The following is a 10,898-nucleotide window of genomic DNA, read 5'->3' as shown; positions in this document are numbered from 1 at the left end:
CAAAGACCAGAAGAAAACCATTAAAGACCAGCAGGTTTCTAGCTGTTTTTTCAGCAGGGAACAGAACAAAACAAGAAAACAAAGTAAAGCAATGAGATCCTGATGGGGTTCGGACTATGAGTCTATGACATAAACTGAATAAACTGAATGTTGTCTGCCGAAGAATGGCGGTTTCCAAAAAGATATTGTAATTATAGCTTTAGTTAACACAGGGTAACATGTGAGAAATATATGCCCATGACGATGATGATAAAGAAGACGACTAATACATTTTGATAAGATAATATAATGGTAATGATAACATGAAGTGAGACTGTCACAAACTGCTGTGATTCCAATAAATAAGCAGTATAAGTTTGCTAATAATTTGCTAACCCAGATAGCAAAGGTGTGTCATCAGATGACTAAAAACTCGTCAAGTCACTCAAAAGGCAAAACTATTATTGAAAGACATCAAAGTGAAATGAGTTAATGTAGCTCTGCTCTAGTGTACTAAAATGTACCAGCAATGTAAGTATACAGGAAACATTTAATTCCAGCAAGAGGCAACAAAGTTGCCCTATGTTTATTTTGTATTATGTTTAAGTTGTCCTATAGTGGTAACTGTTGGGATATGTTATAGATTATGGTTAGACCGACCACAATATAGGTCTTTACACATACAGTGTATTGAATTGAATTGGATCATTTGAAATGATACTGTCCTTTAATTTCTAACAATTATTATTATTATTATTATTTTCTCTCTTATAGATCAGTGATTTCTCCAAGAGACATGTACTTTCACCTGGTCGACTTAATACAACATAAAGCAGAAGCTCTGCAGCATTCAGCATCCTCTCATAAACATGCAGTTGAAATGCACTCTAGCAATGCCAATGTCATGAGGTGTCAATGCTATTAACTTGAAAAACTAGCTTGTCATTACAACTGGGAGTTCCCGGAACAGTTTGACTATAATATTTCCTGCTTTCAAGCAGTTAAGCTCACACCAAGACATACTTGTGTATTGAAAGCATTACAATGGCTTCGATTAACAAATGTTTGAAATGGATCTTCATCGTCTTCAACGCACTTTTTGCAGTAAGTGACTAGTTTATTTTATAATCTACATGAATGGAGATATGTTTCAGTTCTGTTTGCATTCATGTCAGAGCAACTGACTGTAACTGTGATGTATTTACCAACTGTAACAGCTTTCAATCTTCATTTGGTCAATTTTAATACTCACTGAGTTTTCGTTTGGTTTCATTCCCAGCTGACAGGTGCTGGGATTGTTCTACTGGTACACGTTTCAAAGATTGCGGCAATGGTAAGGACTGTAGCCATAGTAGTCAACATTGTATATGTCCCATATATAAATTCATGAACAGTGAGATATTTATACATGTTTTCCTTTTACACTTCCTTTTAGAGTCTAATAGTATGGCATGGCTCTGTTCTTCCCCTTTTGGTGTTACTTTTGTCTTTGTTGTATTGTTTTGTTTGTTTGTTGTTGTGTTTCCTTGCCTTCCTACTATGTAAAGCGACCTTGGGTTTGAGAAAGGCGCTATATAAAATAAACGTATTATTATTATTAGTCTATCTAATGGCATTGACTAGGGATGAATACATTATGAAGCCTGTCAAACTGACATCAAAATATGATCTACCTCTTTTGATTGACTTAAAAAAAAAAAAATAGTGACTAAATAGAACATGAACTTTTATTTTAGTAAAACAATTTAATATAACTTTATTTCAGTGTTATGGTAGCATGATGCACAATAATTCTCATTACCGATAAAGGAGACCATTAGTGGGAAAAAAAATTGCAAATTTTAAAGTGACATTACAGTAATGAGGAGCAGTTTTACAATAAATGTAATATTTCCTTTTGCAAAATGCCATAAATATCAATGTTAACCATAAATATAGACATTTTTACACAACTTTGCATAATCTTCTTCAATGTAAAAAGGACTTTTCATGAAAATAAAACAAAAATAGAATAATGGATCTGGGCGCATTTCGGTAATGAGAATTCACTGTGGTTTTTGGTTAAATTGCTATGAAATTGTGTTAAAATGCCCTAGTGCCTAGTGTTCTTGTAGAACATATCATAGTTACTATTAATAAAATATTATTTTCAGAAAATAGGACTCAGACATGTTCACTACAGCTTCATGAGAATCACCCCATAGCTACTTGAGATACTTGAGATCCCTGCACTGATAGGACAGCTTGTGTCTCTCAAAGGCAAAAGGAAGAGGAATGCATTCAGAGCAGGAGTTTAATGATCAGATATTGTGGGTTTTGTGTGTGTGTGTGTGTGTGTGTGTGTGTGTGTATGTGTTGTGTGTGTTATGACAAAGAATGTGTCCCTGAAAGAGTCCCTGGAAAGAACAAACCTGTTTTGCCACAGTTGTATAAGCTTGCATGTAAATTAAGTGTTAGTATTGGCATGGTGATACAACATTAAATGTCCCATCAACAATTCATAGGAACATTAACAGATCCTGATTTTAAACAATGGGCTGCTGGCTAGTTAAATGTAGGACTATAGAATTTATTCTACTTAACAATTGTTACGTTTAGTTTGTGATTACATATGCAAGTGATTATTTCAGACAGTGCTGAGTGATAATAATAACAACAACAACAACAACAATAATAATAATAATAATAATAATAATAAATATAGCTGCATGCAGCAATGCGGGGGCCTAGCAGAGCGCTATAGCAGGAATGGCGTTGCCATGGCATGAGCAAGCACTCACAGCAAGAGGCCAAATTACACCAATGTCTTTGTGCGTTCTCACAATCAGCTACCATGTCCCTCTACCAAGTTTGGACTTCATACATCAAAGTGTTGCTGAGATGTGAGCTCACTTTCTTTATTACAGCACCCCTAGAGGCCAAATGAGACCACTTTACTTCATGTCCTTACAATCAGCTAATATGTCCCTGTACCAAGTTTGGACTTCATACACGAAATGTTGCTGAGATACGAGCTCACTTCCTGTATTACAGCGCCCCCTATAGAGGCCAAATGAGGCCAATTTCCTACTGTGTCCTCACAATCAGATACGAAGTCCCTGTACCCAGTTTGGACTTCATACATTAAAGTGTCTCCGAGATGTTAGCCCACTTCCTGTTTTGCGGCTTCATCGCAATATTTGATTGTTTGATTGCCAAGTTCCGTGAAAATCGGATGAAATTTGTGACCGCTGAAACTTTTCGTAGAGTGTGGACTAAATCCAATATGGCGGAGGTCCAATATGGCGAAAAGTGACGTAATAGGGGTCATTGAACTTAGGTTGGTCCAGGGATTCCAATGGTGCCTGATATGTGAAAATCAGACGCACCGTTCAATGGTCACATGCGTGAATGCAATCCAGGTTCGACCCATTGGTGGCGCTAGAGTGTTGGACATAGAGTTCTGTAAATTGGTGAGAGTGATCATGGGATGGTCCTGAATCAGTGCACCGAATTTCATTAGAAATATTAGACCCAGCGGTTACATTTTCGGCCAAATTTTGACCCGTTGGTGGCGCTAGACGGCTGGGTTTAGAGATCCGTAAATGAGCATGAGTGGTCAGTGGAGTGTCCCGAAACTTTCTGCCAAATTTCAGCACTTTTTAGCCAGGCGTTCTATGGGCTGCCATAGACTCCAATGTCGGATGTATAATAATAATAATAGGAAAAGCTAGTAACTCAATGGGTGCCTTTGCAGCTTCGCTGCTTGGCCCCCAACTAGTAACTCAATGGGTGCCTTCGCAGCTTCGCTGCTAGGCCCCCAATAATAATACATGTATTTTTATAGCACTTTTGTAGAAACTCAAAGAGGCTATTGTAGCATAACAAGGGGGTTGTGGGTGTTGAGCATAGGCTAGTTGAATATTGAAAGTATATTATGATTATGGTTATGGTTATGGGATTTGGCAGACACTTTTGTCCAAAGCAATATACAAATACAAAACAATATAATACTTAAATTTATATTTATATTATTATGTTCATTTATTATGATTAGATTACGGCCTTGGTAAGGACATATTATGAGAATGGGAATGGCAACACTATGTGCTATAGTTTAGAAACTTTCCAACCATGGCTCTGTATTTCACACACAGTTTAGGCCAAAACAGTTACGTTCTATTTTATCCCCAAATGTTTGGCAGAGAGAGGAAGTTGGGAATTTCTGGTCAGCATCCCTGTTTGGGGGACTTATGACAGGGATTTCCGTCGTGGGTGCCTACGGTGCATACAGAGAGAAGAGGTGGGCCCTAATCTTGGTAAATATGTGGCATCAGCCCTCATATTGCTGTTCAGTTCCTATTTAACCTGGTAGTAGATAAGCTCTATACGCATAGCGTCAAAAATTATTAAAAAAAAAGAAAAATTAAAAATGTAAAATGCTATCCGTACTTGTTTAAACGTACTCTCTTTTATTTTGACAGTTTTCTGTTCTTGTGAGCATTGGCATGGTCATTTGCCTGATTGGGGCTGTTAACATTGTTAACGTGAGGCACATGGTAAGAGTTGTTAAATCTTTAAGAGTCTTTAATAACAGGACATTGTACATTTATATTTAAACATTATTGCATTATTTCATACAAAGTCTGACTACCAGTCATTTGTTACTGAAGCATGGATTTCCATATATTTTTCCTATACCAGATGAAGCATTCAGTTTTCAAACCGTCTGATTTTATAAATGCACATATTAAATATCTTATTTCTAACCATTCTGTCAAGATAACCAGAAGAATTGAAGATCTCTTTGAAAGCGATGACATGAATACATTTTTTCAACTGTCTCAAGAACAACACAATGTAAGCAATCATCTTATAGTTATTTGCATTGCAATTGTATGTCATTAAATTAGTATGATACTAATTTACTTAAACATTAAAGATTCAGGCATAGTCAGTAATACAACTGGAGTTGAATTTTAGTCAGCAATGCAGTTGCCGTTTTGCAAAAGGTTGTTGATCTTTGAGCTCAACTGTCAGTTAAAATACTCACCTCCCTTCCATGCACCTGACAGCTCTGTGTTGATTGGCTGGGATTGTTTAGGCTTGGTCCAAGGCAATACACTATGTTTATTCCCCCTTTACAGATCCAGGACCATGACAACATCAGATTTTTTTAAATACTAAAACTGAAGGACAGGACTAGAATATCGCGAAGATAATGGATTTGGCAAAATGTGTATGAATATTGTGGTCCTCCTTATGTAAGACTATTTGTAAGGTATTTTTTATTCCTGTATTTACAGCTTGAGTGCTGTGGCACACGCAATGGCTACCAGGACTGGAGTTCACAGGTTCCAGAGTCCTGCATCTGTCCAGAATCCTACTGGGGTACTCCAAAATGCCAGAGGGTGGCAGTGTCTCCCAAAAAATCTGGGGTAATGTTTTTATATATCGTATACAGTATGTGTTATATCATATGAGTAAGCCCAGATCAATCCTGTTCTTGAAAATTACACTGATGTTACTTTTCTTCACAGTATTGGCACAAAGAGATGTACACAGAGGTCTACAGTGAGGTATGATGAATATGAACAAACATGACACACTTTGAAATGATTTTAGGCTACACCAAAAGCTTGTTAATAGATGTTTTGTTGACACACATAGTCTGAACTTTTGTTTGAGCATTTCCAAATTCAAAGGTCTTTAGCTTAATTCATGTAAACTCAACATCACAGAAAACAATGCCTTATTCAAAGTCAGGTTTAAGGCTTTCGGGGTTCAAAACTAACTGTTGATGGTTGAACCCAAACAATAAACCAAAGCACCCGAATAACAAATATCAATTTGGTCTGACTGATGAAAATGCTGTGCGTCAAAACATTAGTCATTTGCACCTATTAAAAAGTCTCAAAGTTATGTGTATGCACCGTATCTTCCATTGGGTTCAGTCATCTGAAGTGGTCTACTGGGTTTTGCTGACACTATAGTATAAGTACAGTATACAGTCCTGTTCTGTGAGCTCTGATCTCCATTTTGTGCAAGGGTGAGAGCATGTGACTCCTTTATCATAATGGCTTTGGATTCCTAGAATGCAGTTGGGAGTATCATGCACTGTAAAAATTCAGCACGTCTACCTCAGTTCAATTTCTAATTTAGTCCTTCATATTATTTTTAGCCATGTCTTCCTTTCTTCATGCGGTTCCTCAATACGATGATGGATGCCACAGTTGGGATTCTTTTTGGATTGGCTATTGTGGCGGTAAAAACTTTCATTCTTGATTTTGGTCATTTATTTCCTGTTTTACTGATGTTTGTGTTAAGTAGAGGCCACACAGCTAGTAAAAGCAACTGTGGTTTTAGATCCTCTGTTATTATTTTCTTGTTCATATGCAAACAATTGGCAATTATCAAATTGATATTAAAATGTAGACAGACGTAAAACATCTTATGTGGATACTAATGAAATGTCTGCTAGTACCTGCTGTCTTGCTCTAACTTGTAATCACATGACATAGCCTAATAACATAAACATAACAAACATAACATGCTTTGTTTTGTAATCTTCAGCTGATTGGGGTAACCATGGCCATTATCATGACCTGCAAGATCAAGAAGCAAATGACTGCAATGCCAGTGCCCACTTATGAATGCTCCAAGCCTCCTGCATATGAGGAGTTGTATACAATGAAATCTATGCCAGAGCATGTCTAAGATTTTTGTTTCAACATGCCTCATATTGTTTTCTGACCAATAAAATTTGAAAATCATCAGGACAAATTATTTTTCTATTTCTGTTAATTGATAATATGTCAACATTTTATGTTGCCAGATTTCACCTATGCATTTTTGTTTACCTTTTTCGAAATGTATGCCTGCACATGTTTGCACTGACATATCTCTTTTATGTTGTCAGTTTGTATCTGTATGTATGATTTTGTGTCAAATTTTTCATAGAGCAAGATAAAGAAAAACATGATTTGGAATGGAGGAGAATGGTGGTATTTTCTGAAAAGGATTGGTATAAGCAAGGACTCTGCTCTGCAACATTGTAATGTTGAAGTAATGGCCATGTTTTCTCATACGGTATGGGGTTTTGTCTACCAGCTTTAGCACCTTGTTTTAGGCATTAGTGAGTGAATTGCTCCCATGCTTCATGGCTGGTATGTGTTTATGTCAGAATGTGTAAAAGTTAGACAGATGGTGTGTCTTCTACATAACATGTCATCTGATTTTATAATGTTTGTTCTGGTTGTCTGCCAACAGGATATTTCTGTCAAAAAGTTGAAAAAGTCTAAAAAGTTGAAATTAAGAAAGCACAAATGACAGGTACCATATTCTGTGGGTACCTTATAACACCTCTATGTAGTTCTTTTACCTGAAAAATGGCTTACTTTTAATATGGAGATAGCATCTCTGACATTGCTGATGCATATCTGGAATGCCCAGTATTGCGCCATGTACTGTAACTAGTTTCATACAAGGACACAATGTGTTTAAACACATTCAGTGCAGTCATGCTGAAAATGAATGTGAAACAAAGCAACATTTTTGAAGGCCCACTGTGAAGATATTCTCAGGCAATTAAATTGTAAATAAATTGCAACATGTTGTGTATGCAATACATGAATTTGATTATTAAAAAAGAAATGTTGTGTTACAGCTCAAGGGAATGCACTGTATTCATCCTCATGTTTTTGGAATGGTATTATGATAATAATAAAATTAGATTATATTTGTTAAAGGTGCTCTAAGCAATGTCATACGTTTTTAGGCTAAAACATTTTTGTCACTTACAGCAAACATCACCTCACCATCCGCTAGCTGCCTGTGTCCTGAATACACTGTAAAAAAACATGATCTCTGTGGACAACCCAGGCTCCAAAAACAGCCACAAAACAACTTAAAAACATAAAAACATAACAAACTGTTCCCCCTAATCACCGATGAGATGCGCGTTTAGGAGAGTTTCAATTGCACTGGAAGGAGGGGGAGGAAGTAGCGAGCTAGCTTTCTGTTTTGTTTGAACGTCAACAGAAGTGATGTTACCCAGCATCGCTTAGAGTGCCTTTAATGGTCCCTTTTTTCATCTACAAGACTTTTCTTATGTCTTACACTCTTTGAGCTTTAAGCCTCCAGTATCAGTTGGACCAGGCCATATCCAAAAGCCAGTCAAATGTCTTTCCACATGCAGTGTATCTTGGCTTACCTTGTGTAGGAGAGTGCAAGTCACTGCAATTGCACTGACTGTATAAGCTAAGGAAAACCACTAGAAGGGGCATGGCTCTCAGCACCACTGAGACATGGATAGTCAGTTACTCTTTCACTTCTTTAGCTCTCTCTCTCACTCATTTTTAAATGTTGTGTTACTCACAACAGATGTTGAAATGCATGTTATTAACACTCATTTAAAATGTAAGTCAATATAAAAAAAATATATGCAGTATTTAGACAGATACTTATGTGGTTTAGACAGACATCAGTAATCAAGCACCAAGAATGACAGCCATTTTACAGACCATTTTAGTTTCCGTTTCTTTATGATTTGTATGTATAAAATATGCATTTACATGTAGGTCAATCAAATAAACTACAACCCCGCCCTTTCTGACAGGATGAAGGATGCTGTGATTGACAATGTAGTAAACATTTGATAAGTTAATAAGTAAAGCAATGGCCAATAACAAGGAGATATATAATTTACTGTACATCAGCTGATGCTGCTGTGACCGTGCTATGGCCTGCTCTGAGCCCATATGAATACACAACAAACAGATATAAGTTATAAGGAGAGACTTTTTTAATGAGGAGACACAGCACTCAAAGAATCCTCCATAGAAATGCATGGGGTTAGTTTGTAACACCAATATGGCAGTATAGCTTACACCAGTAGTTCCCAAAAGTGGGGGTCGGGGCCCCCAGGGAAGTCGCAAGACAGCAGAGAGGGGTCATGAAATGATAATCAGAAATATATATATTTTAGCCATAATTGTAACAACAGATAAAAATAGTAGTTTATCATTTCAAAGTGTTTATTTTGTGGTATTATGATTGTGTTTCGATAGGCCTATTAGTGCGTGTGCGCTGTTGCGTTTGTATTCTTCTACCTCCAGGGATAGTGGGGGCCCCAAGTCACTGGCACCGTTATTTTGGGGGTCGCGGGTTGAAAAGTTTGGGAACCCCTGGTCTACACATATCCCGCCCTTCTTACATGCCTCCCCATTCACTTGAAAAGGAAAATAGCTGCCCGACAACTGCCCGTTACCAAGATTGCCTATAAGGACTTTGGTATAACCTGACAAAGTCTAATCTCACAACAGTCTAATCTCAAAATATTGACTTAACATACTGGTAATATAAAATATGATACAGTTTTAGAAAAGCAAAAAGTTGTAGGTCACAAATGCTCCAGAACAACTAAGTGAGATGTTAGGGACTTTGCTTTGTGTCATGCCCAATAGTGTCCTTTAGCTATTTTAAAATCACTGTAACCTACAAACTCCTTGGGGTTACTAATACATTTCAGTGATTTAGTGAAACAGTTGTAGGCAAACACCACAAATTACAATTTTGTAACATATCAAATAAGCGCAACATGTTTCGCTTGTGCCTACTGAGCTGTACCATTGGCAAATCAAATCACTTTCAATGTCAATTTGTTTATATAGCACATTTAAAAAAACATAACATTTTGTTTATCTTGTATCTCATCTACATTTACAGGAAGGCTCTCTGACAATAAACTGGTTGTATGGCTCAGCAGCATTCTCCCTTTGCATCAGACGCCTTCACACCATTCCAGACATGCAACAAGATGTGTACACACCCACACAGTAATCTTCCCTTTCATCTGATATGGGGCACCTTCACCTGTGTGCACCACTACATTCCATGTCCTATTCCAGAGATCTGGAAATACCCCTTTCATTTCCTTATCTAAAGAAACCTTTTTGGTTTTATAAAATGTCAGCTGCTCCTGTGCGTGTATCCAGGTAAGTTTTACGTAAATGTTTTCATTGAACCTTATGTGATTTTTTTTTTCTAATTTGATGTGTCGGCCATCCTCATTATCCATTATTTGTCAGTAATATTTTCCATTCATTCTGGTTCAACATTTACAACATTGAAATTGAAATGACTTCCCAGGCCAACTGTAACTGTTCCTGTGTTTCACACCTAGAGTCGACTGAGCCAACAAGTTTACCTCAAACAATATCCTTTACTGTTAGCATCAGAAATGGCTGTGTGTTTAAGATCATTCTTCATCTTCTTCAACATTCTTTCATTAGTGAGTGACTTGTTTGGTTCATAATTGTAAAAAATGATTTTGAACTTAAAACAACACAATGTATTTCTTTTACCTTAAAGAAATGGCTTTAAATTAATTTTCATGATACACAGGCAGATATAGCTCTACTGAGTACCTGCTACATATTGTAATACCAGGTGTTCCAGGCGCACATCTGCAATATCAGAGACTATATTCTTCATATTGTAAGACAGTGTAGTGTCAAAATTAATTTAAAGCTTATTCAAAGGTAAGGTAAAAGAAGAATATTGTGTTGCTTTAATGTGAGATTCACTGAGTGTTACAAGTGTAACAAGCCAACTGCAAAACCAAGGCAAAACTTTTCATATGCTGATAGCTATATCTTTATACATCATAAACTGATTTCGCTTCATTTTCAGATGGCAGGTGTTTTCTGTCTTATAGGTTATACGGTAAGTATAACACACTTTACATTAAATACAACCCTGGAGGGGTCATTGCGAGATATTTTTTGGTGTATATCCAGAAGACGTTCACTTATTTTACTAAAGTGTGTTCTCATTTCACAAAATTGTGCACATACTTTTTAACTATATAATAATATAATAATAATAATCTTTATTTATAGAGCGCGTTATCAATTGTGCTCTCAATTTTGTAAACGGAG

General features: G+C 36.7%; 1 protein-coding gene across 2 annotated transcripts; it reads left to right on the top strand.

Moving 5' to 3' along the window:
- Positions 1–968: 968 nt before the first annotated feature.
- LOC121698645 (tetraspanin-8-like) lies at positions 969–7,705 on the top strand. 2 transcript variants are annotated; one of them, XM_042080931.1, is made up of 9 exons: positions 969–1,083; positions 1,259–1,312; positions 4,164–4,277; positions 4,443–4,517; positions 4,741–4,818; positions 5,265–5,396; positions 5,499–5,537; positions 6,140–6,223; positions 6,532–7,705. In XM_042080931.1, exons 1-9 carry the CDS (start codon positions 1,024–1,026, stop codon positions 6,673–6,675), a joined length of 780 nt encoding a protein of 259 aa, XP_041936865.1. In that variant the 5' UTR covers positions 969–1,023; the 3' UTR covers positions 6,676–7,705. The 2 variants fall into 2 exon arrangements, with proteins under 2 accessions (XP_041936865.1, XP_041936863.1); XM_042080929.1 differs by having other exon boundaries at positions 970–1,083; positions 5,490–5,537.
- The last annotated feature ends 3,193 nt before the right edge of the window (positions 7,706–10,898 follow it).

The sequence above is a fragment of the Alosa sapidissima genome, chromosome 23, assembly GCF_018492685.1.
Source record: "Alosa sapidissima isolate fAloSap1 chromosome 23, fAloSap1.pri, whole genome shotgun sequence".
NCBI classification, from domain to species: domain Eukaryota; kingdom Metazoa; phylum Chordata; class Actinopteri; order Clupeiformes; family Clupeidae; genus Alosa; species Alosa sapidissima.
This window is presented reverse-complemented; position numbering and strand designations above follow the sequence as displayed.

What these genes read in the sequence shown, in the direction of transcription:
- LOC121698645 (XM_042080929.1), top strand. Translation starts at nt 1,024, where the DNA reads ATGGCTTCGATTAACAAATGTTTGAAATGGATCTTCATCGTCTTCAAC. An exon ending in TTTCAAAGATTGCGGCAATG is followed by an intron (nt 1,313 to 4,163) that starts GTAAGGACTGTA and finishes AATGTTTGGCAG; the next exon opens with AGAGAGGAAGTTGGGAATTT. An exon ending in AGAGGTGGGCCCTAATCTTG is followed by an intron (nt 4,278 to 4,442) that starts GTAAATATGTGG and finishes TTATTTTGACAG; the next exon opens with TTTTCTGTTCTTGTGAGCAT.